Source organism: Caretta caretta, chromosome 1, assembly GCF_965140235.1.
Source record: "Caretta caretta isolate rCarCar2 chromosome 1, rCarCar1.hap1, whole genome shotgun sequence".
In the NCBI taxonomy this organism is placed as follows: Eukaryota; Metazoa; Chordata; order Testudines; family Cheloniidae; genus Caretta; species Caretta caretta.
Window position 1 is genome coordinate 266,949,036 of NC_134206.1, and position 27,956 is coordinate 266,976,991.

The following is a 27,956-nucleotide window of genomic DNA, read 5'->3' on the forward strand; positions in this document are numbered from 1 at the left end:
CTTTTGGTTTAAGATAAATACCTTTTGGTTTAAAATTTTAAGGGGTTGTGGTTATCAACAGTTGTATGATAGCACAATGATATCTTCATTAGCAGGCAACAAAGCTTTAGGAAAACTAATACTTTTATGATGCAAATTAAAAAAAAATCTGTCATAATAAAAGATACACTAGCTAATTTCCTGGCTTCTCTTCAGATAATTGGTTTAAAGGCTTGCCTTTGGGATTACAGTGACCTCTGAAAATGTATTATAATAAAAAGGCAACATTTTTTAATATTCTCTGAAGTGTCCTGTTACATGTTGCAGAGATTCTCATAGGTATCACAGCCAGAGGGTTGAGAATGACCACAGTGCAATCTGTTCCACCTTGTATTTACCAATGTATCCACTGAGTACATTTCCCAGACCTGAAGAAGAGCTCTGTGTAAGCTCAAAAGCTTGTCTCTGTCACCAACAGAAGTTGGTCCAATAAAAGATATCACCTCACCCACCTTGTCTCTCAGTATATTGGTCTGTCTGATGCCACTGAGAGGGTTGTGAGAGAAGCAGTGATTTAAATCCACATATTATATCCAGTCTGAAGAGAGGTCAGGAAATCATTCTATTTGCATTACTGTATTGTTTCATCAGGACTGAAAATGACTGCACTGCACCTGAAGTGGGCGGGGGGAACGTTGTCTGGGCTTGCCAGAGGAAGGAAGTAGTGCTTTATGGGAGGGATGGGGAAGGAGGTGAGTAACCACTGCAAAAAGGTGGGGAGTGGTCAGCTTTGCAGCACTGACTCAGCCCCTGGGAATGGGAGGGCAGAAGTCTTTAAAAGGTGTAACCCTGGACATTGGAAGCCCATTTTCCATGGAGCAGGAAAGGGAGCACCCACTCTCCCTCCCCTCAAGGTGCTACAGTCTGGTTGGGTTAGGACCTGCTGTGGGCATTGTGCTACTCGCTCCTTTGTAGGGTGGCTGGGAAGGAATTTTTCCCTCGCCACCATATTGGCTTCGGTGGAGTGGGGTTTTTTCGCCTCCTCCACAGCGGGTGTCAGGGAGGACCTATTATGGTGAGGAGAAAAGTGGTTAGGCTATATGTCTCAACTTGTTTTGTAAGTGTGGGGTGGATGCCCAGTGCAGGTACTCCATAGGGAAAGCATCCAGTGACCAGATAAATGGCCTGGTAATGGACTTGAAAAGGAGATGCTGGTTAATGGAATGGAGTGGAGGGGTTGGGGCTCCTATGATTGGTACAGCAGGGAGCCAACCCTCCCTTTCCTATAGCCCACCTTAACCCATTTATGAGGGGTGGATGGATGGTAAGGTCCAAGCCACAGGTTGGTTGCGGGACCTGGATGGAAAATGAAAGGGGCTGGTGGAAGCCTCGGGTCGTTATTTGAATGAACATGGATTTGCTTGCACTGTACACTTTTATCCAGCGGGAAGTCCCAGACATCTAATAATGAAGTTGTGGCCTGATTAAAATTAATATCAAGTGTCTCCTGTCCTTCTTCCGGGATAGCTGGATAACCTCCCACCAGGTACCCCACGGTAAATGATATATCACACTTCTCATGATCATTAACAGTAAAACAAGGTCACAGAGGACTATCTATAGATGTACTAATAAAGGTGAAATGTCCTATACTACTTAAACTCTGAGGTTGTGCTGAGTGCTCATTGGCTGAGTGGCTGTGCAAGACTACTGAACACCAGTGTGTCATGAAAGGGGAAAGCCAGATGGGCTGATTTGGTGGGCACAGCCGGGGAGGAGTGGGGTAAGAAAGGAGAGGAACCAGGAGATCCATGTTTATGCTGATCTAATATCCAATGGCTTTATGTGGATAAGGAGATTTTATTGAAAACCTATCCAAAGGTTAAAGATTTATGCTCCTTTTTTGCAAGTATAAAACTAGGGCAGGTAGGTTTAAATGATAAATGCTGCATTTCAGACTAACAGCTTTGCATATAAAGCCACTTTTAAAAAATTCCAAAAACCAAACAAACCCAACCCCCCCCCCAACTTTTCTTCATATCAGGTTGACTCCACTATGGAAACTAGAATAATATACCAAGACAAACTGCCTCATTTTGAATTGAAAAATCATAGCTTTTAGGGTCTTCAACTGCTCTTTCCATCTTGATGACATAACAATAAAGCAATTATCATGGCATTCTATGCCAGACTAGTAGCTACTGCATCTCGTGAACCAAGCTCATGGTTTAACAAATTAGGTAAAATATTGCATTATTCAGCTATACTTCTTGTGACCACACATAGGAATTATACAATGTTTAATTCACACTGAACACTTTGTCCTGTAATCATTTAGTTTTACATAGCACCCTCCACCCTCATAGCTCCCAGATTGCTTTGGCAAGGATATTAGGTCCAATAGTCTTATCGAGCATCTTACTTACCCTACCTATATGTCCATTTATCACCACTATATCTGAATACCTTCCAAGGTTAAAACAATTTTTTTTTACAATCATACATATTATTAAAAAGAAAAGGAGTACTTGTGGCACCTTAGAGACTAATCAATTTATTTGAGCATAAGCTTTCGTGAGGTTGTAGATCCTTGATAATGCGTTGGAGAAGTCACCTACTACAGGACAGGCCTAACAAAGAAAATAACAGAACACCACTAGCCGTCACCTTCAGCCCCCAACTAAAATACCGCCAACGCATTATCAAGGATCTACAATCTATCCTGAAGGACGACCCAACACTCTCACAAATCTTGGGAGACAGGCCAGTCCTTGCCTACAGACAGCCCCCCAACCTGAAGCGAATACTCACCAGCAACCACATACCACACAACAGAACCACTAACCCAGGAACCTATCCTTGCAACAAACCTATCCGTTGCCAACTGTGCCCACATATCTATTCAGAGGACACCATCACAGGGCCTAATAACATCAGCCACACTATCAGAGGCTCGTTCACCTGCACATCTACCAATGTGATATATGCCATCATGTGCCAGCAATGCCCCTCTGCCATGTACACATTGGGTAAACTGGACACAAATCAGATGTCAAGAATTATAACATTCAAAAACCAGTCGGAGAGCACTTCAATCTCCCTGATCACTCGATTTCTGATCTCAAAGTGACTATCCTTCAACAAAAAAACTTGAAAACAGACTCCAACGAGAGACTGCTGAATTGGAATTAATTTGCAAATTGGACACAATTAACTTAAGCTTGAATAGAGACTGGGAATGGTTGATTCATTATAAAAAGTAACCTATTTCCCCTTGTTTATTCCTTCCCCCCCCCACTGTTGCTCAGACGTTCTTGTTAAACCCTGGATTTGTGCTGGAAATGGCCCACCTTGATTATCATACACATTGTAAGAAGAGTGATCACTTTAGATAAGCTACTACCAACAGGAGAGTAGGTTTGTGGGGGGGTGGGGGAGAAAACCTGGATTTGTGCTGGAAATGGTCCACCTTGATTATCATACACATTGTAAGGAGAGTGATCACTTTAGATAAGCTATTACCAGCAGGAGAGGGGGTGGGGGAGAGAAAACCTTTTGTAGTGATAAACGCCCATTTTTTCATGGTCTGTGTATATAAAAACATCTTCTGTATTTTCCACAGTATGCATCCGATGAATTGGTTAGTCTCTAAGGTGCCACAAGTACTCCTTTTCTTTTTGCGAATACAGACTAACATGGCTGTTACTCTGAAATCATACATATTATTAGTTTCTCTTCTTTCTCACCCCATGATAGTTATTTTTTATTATTCATTTATCCTACTTTTGTGAAAAGTGCCGGGGCATCTTTAGTGACAGGTGGTTAAGGATGTAGCTTTCCATCCAGAAGAGGGTGTCATCCACCAACATAGTGCTCCAAAGCAACCTACTGCGGCACTAGTTCAATGCTGACTCAGCAGAAAAAGTTGCCCACTGCCTCACCACAAGTCTATATATTCAGCAACATAAAGGATGTTTTTTTCCTCCTGTCTGTAATCATAGTAGTGGAGTTTTTGAAGCAGGGTAAGAGTGCTGAGGCAAGATAATACATGCTATTCATATTCATGATACTATTTCTTCCACTTCAAGCAGGCTGCCTGAAAAAATTCTGCCTCCTTCAGTAATAATTTGGATGTTGATCACAATCTGTCTTTGCACATGTTAACTTGAGGAGGATCCATCACAATACTTAAAAATAAGAACTTTTGGGGCTGACAATCATTTTGAATTACCAGTAGCTCCACTGTACTGGAATGTTGAAGGAGATCCCTTAAAGACAGACCATGCTAGCCTGTACTTTATCAATGCCTCATTATACTATCTCAAAGGAATATGAGACTGAGTTAGTGAGACTTTCCATGTGTTATCCAAAGTAAGTCTATCTTTTAGCAAGGGGAGATGAAAGAAGACATGCATGACTGATTTTGAAGGAGAGATTGTTGGACCATAGCACACTAGAGAATTTACTCATGAGCTAACTGTTCATCCTTCCATGAAAATTGCCCCTGTAACACTGATGAGGTCATTGGGACATTGAATAATATGCTTCTTAAGTGCTAATAATGTACAGAGTTGCAACTTGGATGGTTTCCAAACTGGTACACAGTTGGGTGGTCTAGATAGATAGCTACTTTTTTTAAAGACTGGTTTAAAACAGACTGGATGACTCAGAGGACTTGTAATGAAACACAATCTTATTTTGGGGTCACTTTGAAATCCAGCTCAGTGGCCTACGTGATATTAGTTTGCAATGTCTTTCAAAACAGTCTTCAGTAGAATATTCTCTGTCACAAAAAGCCATAATAATTGGTATCCTGGTTGGCAACCTAAGCAAAAGGGCTAAAGACAGAATAATTATAGATACTGAAGTCCCTTGTCATCTCTAGAGGTGTCTATGTCCCTCTTCAGGTTAGGGTATAAACATGCTGATTGAGAGAACGTAGAGATCCTTACATTGCTATGGGCATGGTGTTTCTATTCTATGGATAAACTGAGTTTCAGTCTCCAATGCTGAATATGTGGCTCTAACGTTTCTTAGAACATTTTTTTCATAAGGCTTGTTGAATATCAAAAATGAAATTTCTCAAAAAAAATGTTTAACAAAAAAGTTGGTTGTTTCCTCTCCCTGCTCCTCAATTTTAATAAAGTTTGTGGTATTTTAAAGCCTTCTTTTGTACCCATCACTCTGCTGCTAGTAGTAACTAATTCATCCATTCCACTGAACCGAATCTGCATCCTTCCTGCACCGTCAAACTTTCATTAGGGCACAAACAAGGTCCCACCATTCCTATTTTTCCTGGGCCTCTCTCTGCATGTCCTCTGTATTGTGAAGGCACAAGTTTTTTATCTCTAAGTACCAAGGAATTCTTTCAGCCAGCCCCTTCCACATGTTCCTCCAGCTGCCCCATGGCATACCTGGCATGGCAGACACCCTAGTTTCATTCTTAACACATGTCCCAAATGTTTCCATCTTCTTTTCTGGACCTGTACTTCAACAAACTGCTTGTTGACAGACTAAGCACATGGTCGGTCATACAATGAATCCCATCCTAGCCTCAAGCACCAAGCCCCATCCTACACAGAGAAACAGTAAAGCTTCTGTGACATGCGAGTCAATTGAGCCAGTCATGGGTACACCCAATGTGATGCTTTGGGGTTCAACTCAAACCACTAAGGGGTTGTGTTACCGCCTGCCCTGCAACTCTGGATGCTTTAAATAACTATACTGCTCACAGCCCTGACACCAACAGCCAGCCTACAAGCATTCAGGTCACACCATGGCTTACAGTGCCCAGTTACTATTTGGAGGTTGTCCCCAGACCCCGCTCTCCAGTTCCAAATTTTCCCAAAACTGTCTGCCCTGCAGTGTCCTGCCCTCTCCTGGAACACTCACAGAGGGTAAATTTGTGGTTCCTTTAAAAAACTGGTAAACAGAAGCTCCTTAATTTAACTGGGGTTGACAAACATTACGTTTTACTCAAAGCACTGAACTGGTTTATAGTAAAAGTAAAACTAGTTTATTAAATTAAAAGTCATAGGTTTAGGTGATCTTGAGTATAAGGAATTAAAGTAGAAAGGATTACAAGCAGACAAGTAAAAATATGCATCTAAAACTAAAACCTAATTTAACAAACTAGACTCTCTGGTTCAAAGATGTGTTTCTCACCAAGTCTGTTTTCAGCATGGCTGACCAGATTCTCTGACCCTTTCACAGATCTCAAAGTGCTCTGGTCCTTTATTTTTTTCAGGTGAAGGATGCCAAAATGTCTGTCTTTCTTTTTCCTCATATCTTCCCAAAGTTCATTGACCCTGCTTCAAGAGACAGGAAGGCTTGCTGGGAGTCCAGGTTCCACTCCCCCAGGAGATTAAGTGGTCATCTTTCCCCTCCTACTCTCCTGACAGCTTTGTTCATCTTGCATGTAAATGTACCGTCATTTTCTCTGCCTGATAACCAAGCTGGTCAGACAACCAAATACACATTCCTTTGTCTAGTGCAGACTGGGCTTATGCATTGCTTGCCAAACACATTTTAAGAACATAATTCTAGCAAATCTTTAACTATTTGCACACACACCACACAATTATTTTTGGGACCAGCATGTTACTAGTTTGTATATTATACCTTACATGACACCTTTTAGATACAGATTATGACAGTGCGTTAGGTGTAGTGAGGATGTCAGGTCTGACAAGAATTGATTACTGTAGTGAACCACCAATGGGCCTCTGAGTCACATCCATCCAATCCCAGACCACCACATGGCAACATGTGAGAAAGCTCAGTCAGCAAACAAGTTAGAGTGCACCAATGACAAGTTAAAGTGGAAACATGATTTTTTGTGTGTGAAATTTCAGGAAATTTTTTTAAACTTATACCAAAATATTTCTAATAAACTGTCAAACACTAGGAAATTTCAAATAAATCCATATGTTTTTGTGAACCATTTCATTTTCTTCAGACCATCTTTTTTGACAAAAATATCTATTATTATTATTCAGCAATATTTCATCATGGGGATTTTTAAAAATAGCCTTCACAAATGATCTTCATTGTGTCTCTTCATAAATTCTCCCTCAGCTATGCTGCTGCCGGTGCTCAACACATGCTCCACCATCTCTTCCTTTTTGGAACACAGTCTATAGTTTGGGGAGCAGTTTTGTCGGTCAGTTCTGTTTCAAAGGTAATTAAGCCTTAAGGGCTGTTTTTGTGCACTGATAATGAAGCCCTCTGTCTCTTTTGAGACAGCCATAAATAAATCTTCGATCACTGATGCGTTCCAGCTCTTTACACCACTGTCCAATGTCCTCGCATTGATTTCTGCATAAATCTTTCAAGTCTTTCTTTGGTGGTTTGCTTTCTCCTTTCCTTTATGGGAGCCATTGCTTGTTATTGTGAGCAGATGATGTTTTACTCTGGCTGATGCCTCGTATTTTCATGTGTTATTCATCACTGGCAATTATTATTAATTATTATTTATATGAATTACTAAAGCACCTAGGAGCCCTAGTCATGGCCAAGGATCCTGTTGTGATATGGAAAGATTCAAACTCTGAGCAAGTGTGTTGGATACAATTTTACAATCTGCTTTCTGTAAGGAGATCAGTCTACAATGTCCACAATCTGGACCCATTTTTCCATGATTCATTTTCAATTAAATAATCAGAAATTAAACAAGTCTCTCTTAGAAATCTACCTGGATGTTAGAAAATACTTCCAACTTAGAGAGGAAAAATTAGTAAATCAAAACGATTTAAAAAAATCCTTGGAAATCCATACCACAAGGTGCTTCCCCAACCTCCATATTTTCATCATATATGAAATACTCTGAACAGCAACAGGTTTTTCTAGACTTTTCCCTTTGCAGCAGTGATAAAAGAAAGGTAAATATTTTGAAGCAAATCATCAGGGTCAATAGCTTAGAGGTCTCAAATCAGAGGTATACAATTGTCCAAGATATTTTTATAAACTGATTGCTTTCCTGTGGACAGCAAGTTCCCCCTTTCAATTTAATAACTAGGAAACTACACTTGAAGCCTTTACTACTTTTAATCTTTTTTTTTTAAAAGTTCTCCATTCTCCATTGCACATCTTCAATAGTACAGTATGGGGAATGGAGAAATTTTTTGAAAGAAGATTAAAAGAATAATATATTATAGTAAATACTTTAGAACACCTCTGTTTAGTACTCCAGCTTTAAGAAGATCTTGAGATTCAAGGCAGATTAATTTCGACAGAATAAAGGTGGTTCTGGGTAATTTGGCATGCTTCTTGTGAATTGCAGATGGTTCTGGCTGGTTTAAATGTTTTGTGTAGTTCGGATACGGTATGGCCCCTGTGATGCTGGCAGATCAGGTGCCAGCTCATGACAAGATCCCTACACCACAAATGCATGGCTGGAAACCAACTGGCTCACCTACATGTTAGTATTGTTAAAATAGTTATTAGATTTAGAGAGATTTGTTTAGTGTTTGGACTTTATGAAATGCTTGTGAGCTGCTGAATACATTAATCTCACTTACAATACCTGTATACCATGTAATAAGGTAATATTTACATGTTTTGCTCTGTACCTATAGATGTGTTTGTTATGAAACTTAGAAACCCGCACTGTCAGGAGAGAAGTATTACCGAGTGTGAAATACCAGTTTATCACAAAAGGTGTCATCTCTTGTCAAACAAAAGAAGGCCTATAGACACTAGACAAGCCACTGTGGAACATCAGTGGACAAAACTTTGTTGATTGCTTCAGCCACACCCATGAAGAGGGTAGGTGCACAAACTCTCATCCCATCATGGCTTGAACTCTGGGGGAATGGAATCAAAATCCCTGTCAAGAAGAAATTCTTACCACTGTGTTGCTTGGAATTTGGAGAGGGCAATATTTCTAAGCATAAGCAAGGGATCCCCAAGCCGTTTAGCTTGGGTTAGCCTAAAAGACATATAGAGCTTGTACATTACAGCAGTTTCTATTACTTTTTGGAACCAAAGACTAACTCATTTGTGTGTATGTATGTTTACCTGCTTTAACCTTGTAAATAATCTCTTGCTTCTTTTTCCTAGTTATTAAATCTTTAGATTGTTTTTTATAGAGATTGGCTACAAACATTGTCTTTGGTGAGCGATGTAAAGTACAATTGACCTGGGGTAAGTGACTGGTCCTTTGGGACTGGGAGTAACCTGAATACTATTGTCATTTTTGTTTTAAGGGACCATCTATCACAAAGATAGGCTTGCCTGGGTGGCAAAATAGACTGGAGTGCCCAAGGGGACTGACTGTCTGTGACTCCATATTAAGACTATTATAGTGCTTGAGTTCACACTTGATACTGGGTTGGTGAAATCTAATTATAGAACACACAACCAGTGTGGGGTTTGTGCTCTTCTTCTTAATAGTCTGCCCTGAGGCTGGCACTTATGGGTCATGAGCCACTCCAGACAACATAACTGACCAATTTTGTAAGGTGTGGTTTTAGCATTTCCAGGTTCTATAACTATAGGTAGTTATCTCTGGATTGTGTCTGACTGGCAAAGGGCAATTTCAGAGAGATTCTGAGTATAACCACGGACAAGAGCATATGGGAAATAATTAGTCTTAAGGCAGAATAAGCTGAAATCTTTCCTATTAAAAATATTGAGAATATATTTTGAGCTGGAGTTCATAAGTGGAGAATTCTGATCGGAAACATTAGAAATGGCTTGTAAATCTTTAATATCTTTTGTACACTTTTTCTTACTTTGCGCTCTAAAGGAGACTAGCAGCACAAGATCAGCAGAATGGAAAATAAAGACAGAGCAGCTTTACACTAAAGTCTTTCTATTAAAAAATGAAATAAAAATTGAAAAATCCTGTTCAACAATCATACACGGCAATCTAGCCAACAGTGATGTCCCAGCTAACAAAAGTTAGACAGAATGAAAGAAAATGCCCAGGAAACTTACGTTAACAAACAAAAATGTGGTTGCTAAAAGCAGTGACAGCCATTCTAATGCTACTTCTGTTGCACAGCCTACGTAAAATAAAAGTAGCAAACAAAGACCAATCAGGCCAACCAACCTAGCAAGAATGTTTAACTGTGCTATATCCAGGGCTGGATTTCCAATTAGGCACACTAGGCACAGGCCTAGGGGCGCCGGTGTTGTACGGGAACCTAAAAGTGGGTTAAAAGTTAAAAAGTTAATACATACGCAGTTAGTGGTTAGTGTGCTTATTTTAAAAATTATAAACATTCCAATGATACAGGAGAACCTCAGAGTTATGGACACCTCAGGAATGGAGGTCACCCATAACTCTGAAATGTCTGGTTTCAGAGTGGTAGCCGTGTCAGTCTCTACCAGCAGAAAGAACGAGGAGTACTTGTGGCACCTTAGAGACTAACAAATTTATTTGAGCATAAGCTTTCGTGGGCTAAAGCCCACTTCATCAGATGTATGCAGTGGAAAATACAGTAGGAAGATATATATACATACAGAGAACATGAAAAAATGGGCGTTGCCATACCAACTCTTAACGAGACCAATCAATTAAGTTCTATTTCCCCATGCTAATTTTCCCCCTAGTGTTACTCACACCTTCTTGTCAACTGTTTGAAATGGGCCATCCTGATTATCACTACAAAAGTTTTTTTTCCTCCTGCTGATAATAGCCCACCTTAATCGGCTGGTCTCGTTAAGAGTTGGTATGGCAACCCCCATTTTTTCATGTTCTCTGTATGTATATATATATATCATAAGAATAAAAGAATGGCCATACTGGGTCAGATCAAAGGTCCATGCAGCCTAGTATCCTGTCTAACGACAGTGGCCAATGCCAGGTGCCCCAGAGGGAGTGAACTTAACAAGTAATGATCTAGTGATCTCTCTCCTGCCATCCATCTCCACGCTCTGACAAACAGAGGCTAGGGACACCATTCCTTACCCATCCTAGCTAATAACCATTAATGGACTTAACCCCCATGAATTTATCCAGTTCTCTTTTAAACTCTGTTATAGTCCTAGCCTTCACAACCTCCTCAGGTAAGGAGTTCCACAGGTTGACTGTGCGCTGAGTGAAGAAGAACTTCCTTTTATTTGTTTTAAACCTGATACCCATTAATTTCATTTGGTGGCCCCTAGTTCTTATATTATGGGGACAAGTAAATAACTTTTCCTTATTCACTTTCTCCACACCACTCACGATTTTATATACCTCTATCATATCCCCCCCAGTCTCTTCTTTTCAAGCTGAAAAGTCCTAGCCTCTTTAATCTCTCTCATATGAGACCCGTTCCAAACCCCTAATCATTTTAGTTGCCCTTTTCTGAACTTTTTCTAAGGCCAGTATATCGTTTTTGAGATGAGGGGACCACATCTGTACACAGTATTCAAGATGTGGGAGTACCATGGATTTATATAAGGGCAATAAGACATTCTCTGTCTTATTCTCCATCCCTTTTTTAACGATTCCTAACATCCTGTTTGCTTTTTTGACTGCCGCTGCACACTGCGTGGACGTCTTCAGAGAACTATCCACGATGACTCCAAGATCTTTCTCCTGATTAGTTGTAGCTAAATTAGCCCCCATCATATTGTATGTATAGTTGGGGTTATTTTTTCAATGTGCGTTACTTTACATTTATCCACATTAAATTTCATTTGCCATTTTGTTGCCCAATCATTTAGTTTTGTGAGATCTTTTTGAAGTTCTACAGTCTGCTTTGGTCTTAACTATCTTGAGCAGTTTAGTATCATCTGCAAACTTTGCCACCTCACTGTTTACCCTTTTCTCCAGATTATTTATGAATAAGTTGAACAGGATTGGTCCTAGGACTGACCCTTGGGGAACACCACTAGTTATCCCTCTCCATTCTGAAAATTTACCGTTTATTCCTACCCTTTGTTCCCTGTCTTTTAATCAGTTCTCAATCCATGAAAGAATCTTCCCTCTTTTCCCATGACAACTTAATTTACATAAGAGCCTTTGGAGAGGGACCTTGTCAAAGGCTTTCTGGAAATCTAAGTACACTATGTCCACTGGATCCCCCTTGTTCACATGTTTGTTGACCCCCTCAAAGAACTCTAATAGATGAGAGAGACACAATCTCCCTTTACAGAAACCATGTTGACTTTTGCACAACAATTTATGTTCTTCTATGTGTCTGACAATTTTATTCTTTACTATTGTTTCAACTAATATGCCCGGTACTGACGTTAGATTTACCAGTCTGTAATTGTCAGGATCACCTCTAGAGCTCTTCTTAAATATTGGTGTTAGATTAGCTATCTTCCAGTCACTGGGTACAGTAGCTGATTTGAAGGACAGGTTACAAATCATAGTTAATAGTTCCACAATTTCACATTTGAGTTCTTTAAAAGCATGATCTGAGGTCTTCAGTAATGCAGCCGGAGGTTATGGGTCTATTACAAGAGGGGGTGGGTGAGGTTCTGTGGCCTGTGATGTGCAGGAGGTCAGGCTAGACTATCGCAATGGTCCCTTCTGTCCTTAAAGTCTATGAGGCTATGAATGTTTGAAGCCCTCAGGAATTAAGCTGCTGTCCCGCTGTAAGAAACTGTTAGAGAGAATCATAGACCGTCACATTTGTCAAATAGTGAATGCCATTTTAGGAAAGGAGCAGTTTGGTTTTAGAAATGGAAAAGGGGTTATTGATGGTATGTTTATTCCCAGACAGCTGGTTGAAAAGAAGGTGGAGGAAAATGTCAGGCATGGCTGGGCTTTCCTTGATTGGAGAAAGAATCTGGCAAAGTACTTAGGTGAGGGCAGATACCGCTGTTACGATTCTATGGGGTACTGGAGGACCTTGTCCCGATGGTTAAGGATTTGTATGATGGTTCCATGACAAAAGTGGAGCTGTCCTTTGGTGGAACAAAGTGTTTTGAGGTGAAGGTTGGTCTCCACCAAGGATCAGAACTTAGTTCATTACTATTCATACTTCTGTTGGCCCCAAAATGAATAAAGAAAACACTGAAGTCATATGGGTGACTTGTGCAGAACCAGAGATTAGTGGGAGTTGGTTAGTGGCAAAAGGAAAAGTCAACAGAGAACTACAAACAAAGCTGCTGAATTCAGGGGAAGTCTAGTGCAAGATAAGTGGACTGATTTATGATAAACACAGGCCCAGACTACTTGAGGGAAACCTATACAAAACTATGATAAGACCAGCTCTTCTGTATGGATCAGAGTCCTGGGTGACCAAAGAGAGGCACTTGAGAAATCTTGAAACCATAGAAATAAGATGTCTGAGGGCAGTCAGAGGATTGACATTGCTGGACCTCATGTGGGATGATGCCATCAGGAGTAAGACCAAGGTCTGCAGTTTCAGCGAGAAGGTGCAAGAGAGGGGTCTGAGATTATATGGGCATGTACAAAGGGTGGATGATGGGAATCCTGTTTAAGAGGCATTTGAGATTAGAATTCATAGGTGTAGAACAAGCGGGTGGCCTAGAAAATGGTAAATGGACACATACAGGAGGATAGAGTGGATATGGACCGAATATTGACCCAGCAAGCCTGGAAAAGACTGATCCAGTGACCTGAGCAGAAGTAGCTAGAAAAAGGGGAAGAAAGAAATTGTCTGAGGGAATTGTGAGAGCAGTGGGTCAAACAACTATCATCCTTTATGCTGGATCCCAGAACTCACTGGCACCAGCATCATTTCCAGGCTTCTGTTAGCCAAGCATGGATGAGACCTAAAGTAATGCACTGCTTCTGCCCATTATTATATGAGAGAAGCAGATTCAGTTATGTCAGAGAGACTATGGCACTGATTCTGAGGTGCTGGCTAGAGGAATCCACAGGCAGAGGAGGAGGATGGTCAGGATTTCCTGTGTGATCTTATACTGGAATTGGAAAAGGTACAGAAAAGGGCAACCAAAATGATTAGGGGTATGGAACAGCTTCCATATGAGGAGAGATTAATAAAACTGGGACTTCTCAGCTTGGAAAAGAGATGACTAAGGGGGTATATAATAGATATCTATAAAATCATGACGTTAAATTAATAGGCAGTCGGTTTAAAACAAACAAAAGGAAAGGAAGTATTTCTTCACACAATGCACAATCAACCCGTGGAACTCTTTGTCAGAGGATGTTGTGGAGGACAAGACTATAGCAGTGTTCAAAAAAAATAGATAAGTTCATGGAGGATAGGTCCATCAATGGTTATTAGCCAGGATGGGCAGGGATGGTGTCTCTAGCCTCTGTTTGCCAGAAGCTGGGAATGGGCAACAGGGGGTGGATCACTTGATGATTACCTGTTCTGCTCATTCCCTCTGATACACCTGTGTCAAGGTTCCTCCCCCACTCTGAACTCTAGGGTACAGATGTGGGGACCTGCATGAAAAACCTCCTAAGCTTATCTTTACCAGCTTAGGTCAAAACTTCCCCAAGGTACAAAATATTCCACCCGTCGTCCTTGGATTGGCCGCTACCACCACCAAACTAATACTGGTTACTGGAGAAGAGCTGTTTGGACGTGTCTTTCCCCCCAAAATACTTCCCAAAACCTTGCACCCCACTTCCTGGACAAGGTTTGGTAAAAAGCCTCACCAATTTGCCTAGGTGACTACAGACCCAGACCCTTGGATCTTAAGAACAATGAACAATCCTCCCAACACTTGCACCCCCCCCCCTTTCCTGGGAAATGTTGGATAAAAAGCCTCACCAATTTGCATAGGTGACCACAGACCCAAACCCTTGGATCTGAGAACAATGAAAAAGCATTCAGTTTTCTTACAAGAAGACTTTTAATAAAAATAGAAGTAAATAGAAGTAAAGAAATCCCCCCTATAAAATCAGGATGGTAGATATCTTACAGGGTAATTAGATTCAAAAACATAGAGAACCCCTCTAGGCAAAACCTTAAGTTACAAAAAAGATACATAGACAGAAATAGTTATTCTATTCAGCACAATTCTTTTCTCAGCCATTTAAAGAAATCATAATCTAACACATACCTAGCTAGATTACTTACTAAAAGTTCTAAGACTCCATTCCTGGTCTATCCCCTGCAGAAACCAGCATACAGACAGACCCACAGACCCTTTGTTTCTCTCCCTCCTCCCAGCTTTTGAAAGTATCTTGTCTCCTCATTGGTCATTTTGGTCAGGTGCCAGCGAGGTTACCTTTAGCTTCTTAACCCTTTACAGGTGAGAGGAGCTTTCCCCTGGCCAGGAGGGATTTCAAAGGGGTTTACCCTTCCCTTTATATTTATGACAACCTGGCATTGGCCATTGTCGGAAGACAGGATACTGGGCTAGATGGAGGATTGCTCTGACCCAATATGGCCGTTCTTACCTATTGTATCTTATCTATTGTAAGAACAGCTGTACCCACAGGTGTGATGCTTGGGGATCCCGTCAACAAACACCAAATAGTAAATATTAAGAATCAGAAATAATTAAGAGTCAGATATCTTCCTGTATGAGATATTGCAGGACTAAAGAGAACCATGGTAATGAATGGTGTTTCATGATTTTCATTCTCTTTTAACCTGTATTATCAATCTTGACACTAACAAAAGTGGCCTTGTAGATAATGTTTTTGTAGATAATTTTCATTCCTTTTGAAAATTTCCATTTTTAATCAAAAACAGAAAATTGATCTGTTTTGGATTTTTTAGAAAAAAAAAAGTCAAACACTTTCAAAATCCTCCCTCCAAATAATTTCATTTCACACTTTTTTTTCCTGAAAATACTTATTTTGAAACCAGTTCTACTTGATACAAATAGATTTCTGAGCTAATTTTTAAAAGCATAACCCATGGATCTTAGTCCTTTGATACATAAGCCACAAACAGCCTGCAGGGCCTTTACGCAGATAGCTTTCAAATAGCTTTCCAAGCCAAAAGAGCTGCAATTGTTGTATTACCTACGCTGATGCTCACTTTAACACAGATACATCAGAAGCACTTTTCCTGACTATCGTGGTGTGTCTGTATCAGGACTGGCAAAATTACTAGTTGCAAATAATTTCTCCTTCTGATTTTTTTGGCCCTTGTTTATGTTTATGAATCACCCACAATCCAGTCATGAGGTTATGAATTTCTCCATTATTTCCTATATTTTGTTTACAAATATCGTTGGGCCCATATGTTTCTGTGAACTATTCAGAAGTGCTTAGGAGTTTTTACTAGTCAGATTTTGGTATTTGGTCTGTGCAATGGGACAGGTTTCTCAGACGTTATGGTTTCCGTTCTCTAATTGGACGATGTAACTTTTATAAACAGAAGCAAAGCCTTAAGAAACCTTTATAAACAGACACAAAGCCAAAGGGAGTGCGGGGGATGAAATCGTGACCACGCTGAAATTAATGATAAATTAATTGATTTAAACCAAGCCTGATTTCCACCCACTGTAGCTAAGTAGGCCTAAGAAATTTTAAACCATTGAGACTATTTTCTTGCACAGTAAAGAGTATTCTATTTTGTAAAGCCCCATTACTCCAGTTTTTAATATTGTTTGTTTCCTTCCTTATAAACCACGTTTATTGACTTTGCCAAATTTCTCTTATCACATTCCCACCAACTTGTTGTATGTTTTTGTACAGTGTCTGGGGAAGCACTTCTGACATATCTTCCTACTGTATTTTCTACTGCATGCAATGATGAAGCAGGCTTTAGCCCACAAAAGCTTATGCTCAGATAAATTTGTTAGTCTCTAAGGTGCCACAAGTACTCTTCATTCTTTCTTCTGAAATGTCTGTAACTTAGAATAAGACGTTTGGACTTCAGCCACTGGGGGATGGGGGTGAGTCAGGACTCCGGGCAGGGGTGGGGTCAGGGCTTCTGACCCTCGGGAGCACCAGGGCTCAGGGCTTCAGCCCCAAGGCTCTGTTCCCGGCTTTTGCCTGGGGGAGGGAGGGGAGAGCACCAGGGCTTGGGGCTCCCCACTCCACTCCAGGTTTCAGCAGGGGTGGGGCTCACTGGGGCTCTGGGCTTTAGCTACAGGGGAAGTGCTGGGGCTGAAACCAGCACTCCCCTCATAGCTAAAGCCTTGAGCCCCAGCGCCCCCCACAGGGCTGAAGCCGGTGCTCCCGAGAGTCAGAACTCTGGACTCTTCTAACTATTGTAGGAGAACTTTTAAAAGGTATGGATTGCGAGGATATCATTAGAATGTTCACTGAGCAGAAATCAAGGAAAAAACATGATAATACTTAGTCCTGCCATGAGTGCAGGGGACTGAACTAGATGAAATCCTATGATTCTACGTGCATGTGAAGTAAAGTAGCACCTACCTGCTACCTACGTGATTGTTTTAATTACATGTGTTTTTTGTTATTGCATTGAATAAATATTTAATTTTTTAAAATATTTTTCTTTTCATTTCATTTTCACGGAAAACACATAGGCCAGCTGTAGGCGGGGGCAGGGAGGGAAATGAACCCTGAAGATGCTGTGCTTAGGTGTGCGTAAGGTGTAAATTTGGCCCTGACTATATCCTAATTATTTGCTATTCACACCTGACTGCAGTTAGCAAGAAAATCCTCAGATGTGTAGCCCACCTTTGCAAATTGGACTGCACTGCAAGCAGGTGGCCACACCAAGAATTGTAGGCCTGGAGAATGAACTACTCTTGCTCTGAAATGAAATGTGGTCTCTCCAAAGGAGAATTAAGACAAGGTGGTGAGGTGCATGGAGCATTCATTGCCAATGGTGGCTGCATCTGCTCTATAGATAAATAAAGGACCTCAATCTCCAGGGCTGTCAATCTGATCCCTTTCTGCATGAGCACTTAAATTCCTATTTATAATAAAGTTCACACTTAGATCTTATGCTCATGTCCATTCTTCTTTAAACTATTGGAACGGATGAACTAGGCATACGCTAGTGATGACTAACTACTGAATGCAGGTTACGTGCAGTCATTATTTACAAGTATTTTGTTATTAAAGCCCCCTACCAAACCAACATCTCTTTTCTTTAGGAAGTGGGGATCTTTTACAGCAGTTTTAAATATGTTTTAATAGGTTTTCTGGACAACCTGCACACACTATTCAGTGACACTTTGGATTGCCCAGTATAAGCACATAACCTAATAAAAGAGTCTTATTGTGTGACACATTACCTAGGGAACAGGGGAAAGGCAGCCTCAAAATAAATGATGCTTTGAAAGGGACTCTATCAATATGTCTAGTCCCAAAATCCAATTTGTTTTAAGAAAAAAAAGTTTTGCAAAATCTAATATTAGTAGAAAGCTGTCGTGACTTTTAAAATACTTACTTGACAAACCAGGAGCAGTGGAAGAAAGTGGTTAAGCATTTCCCAGAAATGTTTGCAACACAAACACTGCAGCTTTGTGCTATTTAGTTATTCATATTCATAACTGAAGAGAGCCTTCAATCCAGGCACTGGTACAAAAAATTAAGATACTGTACACACAATCAATCAAAAGACAGACAGGCCCCCACATTCTAATCCTTCCCACAGAAGTCATCCTGCAAATTAACCACCACCTTCATCGAGTCACTGCATTCTTCTACCCACCCCTCCCCAAACACACATACAAAAAGAAATTCTGTTTACAGTGTGTCTTGATAATCAACATATTGGGGCTGCAATGGACAAAGAGGATAGGAAGCAAGTTCTACATTCAAGGATCCTCATGGAAAAGGCTCCTTCAGTTTAGAAAGCACGTAGAGTTCAGTACAAATCTATAGCATAGAAAGGGTAAGCAAGAAGATATTGATTTTAATCAAACAACTAACCGTCTTGCTGCAATTATGCTGCACTCACTTGAATGGAAGATCAGATGCATGATACCTAGCATTTCTGACCAAACTAAAGAGGAACACGGGTTTTTTAATACATACTTGTATATCTTGTAGCATTTGAAGATTTAAGGAGCTGTTTTTCTCAACAGAAAATCAGAGAAGACAACTAGTTTAAAATAAAACCTTGAATAAGGGTGATAAGGGAGTTAATAAAGCAACAGGGACACTGGGCCCTGAGTCTTGATTCTTGGCCACAATAGTTTTCACTACTGTTGAAATTAAATTATCCACTGAACTCTCTCATAAGTTTCCAATTTATTCACATCATTCAGTTCTCCAGTTTAACCATTCTTTCAAGTATTATACTATTTTGATTCATTTCAGTCAGCTCTTGTACAATATAACCGATTTTAGAACCAAGTAGTAACTTACTTTCTTGTATTGCATTATGAATTTCTGAAAAGTCCACATCTCTCTTCTGGACATCTGGCTTTATCGAAATTTGCGTTTCCAACTGGTTACTTTGCAAGTCCTCTGTTCCTTCTGAAGAAATCGAAGAGATTGATGGAGTTTGTGACAGTGCAGCAGAAAATCCAGCAAGGGGCTTTGCGGAGAGGCAGCTGCCACAATAACTAAAGCTAGCTAATTTTTTTCCCCCCACCCACCCAAGTCAATTTTCCTACAGACCAGACAGGTATTGTTAGATAATCCAGAATCTATTGGTTGTTCCTCCACTGAGTTAAGACAACACAGAGCATCAACAAAATCCTCTTATGTCAACTACCCACTGACATCACTGCTGAATTCCTTCACCATCCTGTACAGTGGGTTCCTCTCACTACAACAACCACAAGACAAACTCCACTATGTTAAAACAAAGGGGAGAGGCATATGGACATCTCCATGCCACTACAATAAATAAGCAAAAATAAAACAAGCAAATAAAAAAAAAACCCACCAAGCCAAATAAAGTCTCAAGACAGCAAACAGCCTATGATAGACATCAGCAAGGAAAGAGCAAGGACAGTACATCACTCAGATAACAGCACAAGACCTCTTACATGTCAAGGTGTTGCAGTCCAGCCCCTGAAGTGCTGCAATACTGCTGTGCATTTTGAAGAGGTTTGCACGATTCACACCTTGATGTTTTGTGGCTGCCATGGTGTGAGTTATAGTGCATTTCATAATTCTGCAACACTTTATAGACTGGCACAGGCAAGCAGTCAATTTTTCAAATCTAGTTACACATGTAACAGACATAACGTATCCATTTTGCAAGCCAAAATGCTCTTTTGCATGTACAAATTTGACAATTGGAAAAACTGACCCTCCCATGTACACTAACACAGCTGTGTTCCAAGAGGAAGGCAAAATTATTCTGGAAGTTTGATGATGCACTGTGCATATAGGCTTTGGTCTGCAGACTATTTTAGCTCAGGTTAAGACTTGAGACATGGCTATTGGACATATAACATATTTTCAAAGGAGAGCAACAAAGAGTTACAGCACTTGTGATAAGTACAAGTGACTCCTTGAGTAAGCACAACACATATCCCATGGGATTACAATGATCAGCAAAATATCACTTATCGGATTTAGGAATACATAGGTTGTAATACTGCATCAGACCATTAAGCCCAATCCCCTGCTTCCATCAGTGCTAATTAGTCATGCTTCTGATTATGATGATTTCCTTCCCCTCGTACTTTGCCATGCATCAAGTCAATTGTGCACTGGTTCTGAAAATGGTGGAGAAATTCCTTCCTGACCTGTGCAGCAGTCTTTTTTTCCCCATGAAGCATGAGATTCGATTATCCCATCATTATTTTAGTTTGCATAGCAACAAACATGATTCCTGTTGACCAAGTTATCCAGCCCGATTTTAAAGAGTGCCATACTCTGTTACCTCACTCTTTGGAAATATGAGAATCAAAGTGAATTAACTTGGTCTTTTTATTCAACAGGAAAAAGATTATACTTTTAAACTACCTCCATATATGCCCCAGTTTATTTCTTTGTTCCAGAGAGAAGACTCCACTACTGACATCAGAGGCAGTTTCCCTTGTAGAGTCTGTAAGGTAATCTGTCATTGCGGTAGCAGGAGACAACATTTATTGACAAGAACAAAGAGTTTCTAAAGTGAGACAGCTGATATTTCAAATAATAGCAACCTTGGGAAATCTGCAGGTGGCCTACAAGGCTAGGGACTAAGCTCTGCCCCAGAAAGGAGATTGGATGACCTACAGGCCAGGGAAAGGTATTGCAGTCCCTGATTGAGATTTGTAGACAACTGGGATGGGGAGTAAAGAAATAAGGATTGACTTAAGTGGTTTGTTTGTCCCTGATTTATTTCAGTTGGTGTAACAGGTAAAAAACCCTCACGTGTGACAAATTTTAAATATGTATTCCTTGTTAATATCCTCAAAACCAGTAGCCTAGCCTCATCCCCTAGCTAGAATTAACCGACAAATCTAAAATACTCCATCTTCCTCAGACACCTACCCTCCTCACATCTCAATTGTCACTCCCAAAAGATCAAGAAAATAGATGAGCTCTGCAGCACACCCAACAAGGGCAGAAAGAAGTAAGTTCCAAGGCCCAGGGACCCTTACAGAGAACACAAAGTCAGCAGCCTCTTATCCCTTCAAAACCAAGAGAGTTCTAGCTGGAGTACTTCTGCTGATCACAACTATGGCAGCCTAACATGGGGAGAGAGAGGCACTCTGTTGAACAGGAGTACTTGTGGCACCTTAGAGACTAACCAATTTATTTGAGCATAAGCTTTCGTGAGCTACAGCTCACTTCATCTGGTGCATAAAAGTGGAAAATGCAGTGAGGATGTTTTTATACACACAGACCATGAAAAAATGGGTGTTTATCACTTCAAAAGGTTTCAAAAGGCCCTACGCTACCAGCACTCCCAGCTATCTTCAAGACACCACTGACTTCCTAAGGAAACTACAATCCTTCGGTGATCTTCCTGAAAATACCATCCTGGCCACTATGGGTATGTCTACACTACGGAATAAGGTCGAATTTATAGAAGTCGTTTTTTTAGAAATCGGTTTTATATATTTGAGTGTGTGTGTCCCCACAGAAAATGCTCTAAGTGCATTAAGTGCATTAACTCGGCGGAGCGCTTCCACAGTACCGAGGCTAGAGTCGACTTCCGGAGCGTTGCACTGTGGACAGCTATCCCACAGTTCCCGCAGTCTCCGCTGCCCATTGGAATTCTGGGTTGAAATCCCAGTGCCTGATGGGGCTAAAACATTGTCGCGGGTGGTTCTGGGTACATATCGTCAGGCCCCCGTTCCCTCCCTCCCTCCGTGAAAGCAAGGACAATCGTTTCGCGCCTTTTTTCCTGAGTTACCTGTGCAGACGCCATACCATGGCAAGCATGGAGCCCGCTCAGGTAACCGTCACCCTATGTCTCCTGGGTGCTGGCAGACGCGGTACGGCTTTGCTACACAGTAGCAGCAACCCCTTGCCTTGTGGCAGCAGACGGTACAGTACGACTGGTAGCCATCATCGTCATGTCCGAGGTGCTCCTGGCCACGTCGGCTGGGAGCGCCTGGACAGACATGGGCGCAGGGACTTAATTTAGAGTGACTTGACCAGGTCATTCTCTTTAGTCCTGCAGTCAGTCCTATTGAACCGTCTTATGGTGAGCAGGCAGGCGATACGGATTGCTAGCAGTCGTACTGTATCATCTTCTGCCGGGCAGGCAAGAGATGAGAATTGCTAGCAGTCGTACTGTACCATCTTCTGCCGGGCAGGCAAGAGATGAGGATGGCTAGCAGTTGTACTGTACCATCTTCTGCCGAGCAGCCATGAGATGTGGATGCCATGCAGTCCTTCTGCACTGTCTGCTGCCAGCCAAAGATGTAAAAGATAGATGGAGTGGATCAAAACAAGAAATAGACCAGATTTGTTCTGTATTCATTTGCTTCCCCCACACCCCCATCTAGGGGACTCATTCTTCTAGGTCACACTGCAGTCACTCACAGAGAAGGTGCAGCGAGGTAAATCTAGCCATGTATCAATCAGAGGCCAGGCTAACCTCCTTGTTCCAATAAGAACAATAACTTAGGTGCACCATTTCTTATTGGAACCCTCCGTGAAGTCCTGCCTGAAATACTCCTTGATGTACAGGCACCCCCTTTGTTGATTTTAGCTCCCTGAAGCCAACCCTGTAAGCCGTGTCGTCAGTCGCCCCTCCCTCCGTCAGAGCAACGGCAGACAATCGTTCCGCGCCTTTTTTCTGTGCGGACGCCATACCAAGGCAAGCATGGAGGCTGCTCAGCTCACTTTGGCAATTAGGAGCACATTAAACACCACACGCATTATCCAGCAGTATATGCAGCACCGGAACCTGGCAAAGCGATACCGGGCGAGGAGGCGACGTCAGCGTGGTCACGTGAGTGATCAGGACATGGACACAGATTTCTCTGAAAGCATGGGCCCTGCCAATGCATGCATCATGGTGCTAATGGGGCAGCTTCATGCTGTGGAACGCCGATTCTGGGCTCGGGAAACATGCACAGACTGGTGGGACCGCATAGTGTTGCAGGTCTGGGACGATTCCCAGTGGCTGCGAAACTTTCACATGCGTAAGGGCACTTTCATGGAACTTTGTGACTTGCTTTCCCCTGCCCTGAGGCGCATGAATACCAAGATGAGAGCAGCCCTCACAGTTGAGAAGCGAGTGGCGATAGCCCTGTGGAAGCTTGCAACGCCAGACAGCTACCGGTCAGTTGGGAATCAATTTGGAGTGGGCAAATCTACTGTGGGGGCTGCTGTGATGCAAGTAGCCCACGCAATCAAAGATCTGCTGATATCAAGGGTAGTGACCCTGGGAAATGTGCAGGTCATAGTGGATGGCTTTGCTGCAATTGGATTCCCTAACTGTGGTGGGGCCATAGACGGAACCCATATCCCTATCTTGGCACCGGAGCACCAAGCTGCCGAGTACATAAACCGCAAGGGGTACTTTTCAATAGTGCTGCAAGCTCTGGTGGATCACAAGGGACGTTTCACCAACATCAACGTGGGATGGCCGGGAAAGGTACATGACGCTCGCATCTTCAGGAACTCTGGTCTGTTTCAAAAGCTGCAAGAAGGGACTTTATTCCCAGACCAGAAAATAACTGTTGGGGATGTTGAAATGCCTATAGTTATCCTTGGGGACCCAGCCTACCCCTTAATGCCATGGCTCATGAAGCCGTACACAGGCAGCCTGGACAGTAGTCAGGAGCTGTTCAACTACAGGCTGAGCAAGTGCAGAATGGTGGTAGAATGTGCATTTGGACATTTAAAGGCGCGCTGGCGCAGTTTACTGACTCGCTTAGACCTCAGCGAAACCAATATTCCCACTGTTATTACTGCTTGCTGTGTGCTCCACAATATCTGTGAGAGTAAGGGGGAGACGTTTATGGCAGGGTGGGAGGTTGAGGCAAATGGCCTGGCTGCTGGTTACGCGCAGCCAGACACCAGGGCGGTTAGAAGAGCACAGGAGGGCGCGGTACGCATCAGAGAAGCTTTGAAAACCAGTTTCATGACTGGCCAGGCTACGGTGTGAAAGTTCTGTTTGTTTCTCCTTGATGAAACCCCCCGCCCCTTGGTTCACTCTACTGCCCTGTAAGCTAACTACCCGCCCCTCCTCCCTTCAATCACCGCTTGCAGAGGCAATAAAGTCATTGTTGCTTCACATTCATGCATTCTTTATTCATTCATCACACAAATAGGGGGATGACTACCAAGGTAGCCCAGGAGGGGTGGTGGAGGAGGGAAGGAAAATGCCACACAGCACTTTAAAAGTTTACAACTTTAAAATTTATTGAATGACAGCCTTCTTTTTTTTGGGCAATCCTCTGCGGTGGAGTGGCTGGTTGGCCGGAGGCCCCCCCACCGCGTTCTTGGGCATCTGGGTGTGGAGGCTATGGAACTTGGGGAGGAGGGCGGTTGGTTACACAGGGGCTGTAGTGGCAGTCTGTGCTCCAGCTGCCTTTGCTGCAGCTCAACCATACACTGGAGCATACTGGTTTGGTCCTCCAGCAGCCTCAGCATTGAATCCTGCCTCCTCTCATCACGCTGCCGCCACATTTGAGCTTCAGCCCTCTCTTCAGCCCGCCACTTACTCTCTTCAGCTCGCCACTTACTCTCTTCAGCCCGCCACCTCTCCTCCCGGTCATTTTGTGCTTTTCTGCACTCTGACATTATTTGCCTCCACGCATTCGTCTGTGCTGTCAGTGTGGGAGGACAGCATGAGCTCGGAGAACATTTCATCGCGAGTGCGTTTTTTTTTTCTTTCTAAGCTTCACTAGCCTCTGGGAAGGAGAAGATCCTGTGATCATTGAAACACATGCAGCTGGAGGAGAAAAAAAAAGGGACAGCGGTATTTAAAAAGACACATTTTATAAAACAGTGGCTACACTCTTTCAGGGTAAACCTTGCTGTTAACATTACATCCATAGCACATGTGCTTTCGTTACAAGGTCACATTTTGCCTCCCCCCACCGCGTGGCTACCCCCTCAACCTTCCTGTGGCTAACAGCGGGGAACATTTCTGTTTAGCCACAGGCAAATAGCCCAGCAGGAATGGGCTCCTCTGAGTGTCCCCTAAAGAAAAGCACTCTATTTCAACCAGGTGACCATGAATTATATCTCACTCTCCTGAGGATAACACAGAGAGATAAAGAACGGATGCTATTTGAATGCCAGCAAACATACACTGCAATGCTTTGTTGTACAATGATTCCCGAGTACGTGTTACTGGCCTGGAGTGGTAAAGTGTCCTACCATGAAGGACGCAATAAGGCTGCCCTCCCCAGAAACCTTTTGCAAAGGCTTTAGGAGTACATCTAGGAGAACCGCGAATGCCAGGGCAAAGTAATCCTTTCACATGCTTGCTTTTAAACCATGTATAGTATTTTAAAAGGTACACTCACCAGAGGTCCCTTCTCCGCCTGCTGGGTCCAGGAGGCAGCCTTGGGTGGGTTCGGGGCATACTGGCTCCAGGTCCAGGGTGAGAAACAGTTCCTGGCTGTCGGGAAAACCGGTTTCTCCGCTTGCTTGCTGTGAGCTATCTACAACCTCATCATCATCATCATCTTCTTCGTCCCCAAAACCTGCTTCTGTGTTGCCTCCATCTCCACTGAAGGAGTCAAACAACACGGCTGGGGTAGTGGTGGCTGAACCCCCTAAAATGGCATGCAGCTCATCATAGAAGCAGCATGTTTGGGGCTCTGACCCGGAGTGGCCGTTTGCCTCTCTGGTTTTCTGGTAGGCTTGCCTCAGCTCCTTCAGTTTCACGCGGCACTGCTTCGGGTCCCTGTTATGGCCTCTGTCCTTCATGCCCTGGGAGATTTTGACAAAGGTTTTGGCATTTCGAAAACTGGAACGGAGTTCTGATAGCACGGATTCCTCTCCCCAAACAGCGATCAGATCCCGTACCTCCGGTTCGGTCCATGCTGGAGCTCTTTTGCGATTCTGGGACTCCATCATGGTCACCTGTGCTGATGAGCTCTGCATGGTCACCTGCAGCTTGCCACGCTGGCCAAACAGGAAATGAGATTTAAAAGTTCGCGGTTCTTTTCCTGTCTACCTGGCCAGTGCATCTGAGTTGAGAGTGCTGTCCAGAGCGGTCACAATGGAGCACTCTGGGATAGCTCCCAGAGGCCAATACCATCGAATTGTGTCCACAGTACCCCAAATTCGAGCCAGCAAGGTCGATTTAAGCGCTAATCCACTTGTCAGGGGTGGAGTAAGGAAATCGATTTTAAGAGCCCTTTAAGTCGAAATAAAGGGCTTCATTGTGTCGACGGGTGCAGGTTTACATCGATTTAATGCTGCTAAATTCGACCTAAAGTCCTAGTGTAGACCAGGGCTATGGATGTAGAAGCCCTCTACACCACCATTCCACACAAAGATGGACTACAAGCCATCAGGAACATTATCCCGATAATGTCACGGCTAACCTGGTGGCTGAACTTTGTGACTTTGTCCTCACCCATAACTATTTCACATTTGGAGACAATGTATACCTTCAAATCAGCGGCACTGCTATGGGTACCCGCATGGCCCCACAGTATGCCAACATTTTTATGGCTGACTTAGAACAACGCTTCCTCAGCTCTCATCCCCTGACACCCCTACTCTACTTGCGCTATATTGATGACATCTTCATCATCTGGATCCATGGAAAAGAAGCCCTTGAGGAATTCCACCATGATTTCAACAATTTCCATCCCACCATCAACCTCAGCCTGGACCAGTCCACACAAGAGATCCACTTCCTGGACGCTACGGTGCTAATAAGCGATGGTCACATAAACACCACCCTATACCAGAAACCTACTGACCGCTATTCCTACCTACATGCCTCCAGCTTCCACCCAGACCACACCACACGATCCATTGTCTACAGCCAAGCTCTACGATACAACTGCATTTGCTCCAACCCCTCAGACAGAGACAAACACCTACAAGATCTCTATCAAGCATTCTTACAACTACAATACCCACCTACTGAAGTGAAGAAACAGATTGACAGAGCCAGAAGAGTACCCAGAAGTCACCTACTACAGGACAGGCCCAACAAAGAAAATAACAGAACGCCACTAGCCGTCACCTTCAGCCCCCAACTAAAACCTCTCCAACGCATTATCAAGGATCTACAACCTATCCTGAAGGACGACCCATCACTCTCACAAATCTTGGGAGACAGGCCAGTCCTTGCCTACAGACAGCCCCCCAACCTGAAGCAAATATTCACCAGCAACTACATACCACACAACAGAACCACTAACCCAGGAACCTATCCTTGCAACAAAGCCCGTTGCCAACTGTGCCCACATATCCATTCAGGGGACACCATCACAGGGCCTAATAACATCAGCCACACTATCAGAGGCTCATTCACCTGCACATCTACCAATGTGATATATGCCATCCTGTGCAAGAAATGCCCCTCTGCCATGTACATTGGTCAAACTGGACAGTCTCTACGTAAAAGAATAAATGGACACAAATCAGACGTCAAGAATTATAACATTCATAAACCAGTCGGAGAACACTTCAATCTCTCTGGTCACGCGATTACAGACATGAAAGTTGCGATATTACAAGAGAAAAACTTCAAAACCAGAGTCCACCGAGAGACTGCTGAATTGGAATTCATTTGCAAATTGGATACAATTAACTTAGGCTTAAATAGAGACTGGGAGTGGCTAAGTCATTATGCAAGGTAACCTATTTCCCCTTGTTTTTTCCTACC

General features: G+C 42.6%; 2 protein-coding genes across 10 annotated transcripts in view; both read right to left on the bottom strand.

Annotated features, from left to right (window-relative positions):
- The window catches only part of ANO4 (anoctamin 4), a 292,125-nt gene that overhangs the window by 163,147 nt on the left and 101,022 nt on the right, over positions 1-27,956 (bottom strand). For 6 of the 9 annotated variants that reach the window (XM_048835453.2, XM_048835454.2, XM_048835448.2 and 3 more), the window contains exon 3: positions 19,115-19,225. The exons of the other annotated variants lie outside the window; for them this stretch is intronic. In XM_048835453.2, coding sequence (XP_048691410.1) covers positions 19,115-19,225 — 111 coding nt within the window. The remainder of the gene's footprint in view (positions 1-19,114; positions 19,226-27,956) is intronic. 9 annotated transcript variants of the gene reach the window in all.
- Positions 24,416-26,462, bottom strand: LOC125630041 (myb/SANT-like DNA-binding domain-containing protein 7). The gene is made up of 2 exons (XM_048835457.2): positions 25,630-26,462; positions 24,416-25,049 (listed from the first exon to the last, which is right to left on the bottom strand). Exons 1-2 carry the CDS (start codon positions 26,210-26,212, stop codon positions 24,964-24,966), a joined length of 669 nt encoding a protein of 222 aa, XP_048691414.2. The 5' UTR covers positions 26,213-26,462; the 3' UTR covers positions 24,416-24,963.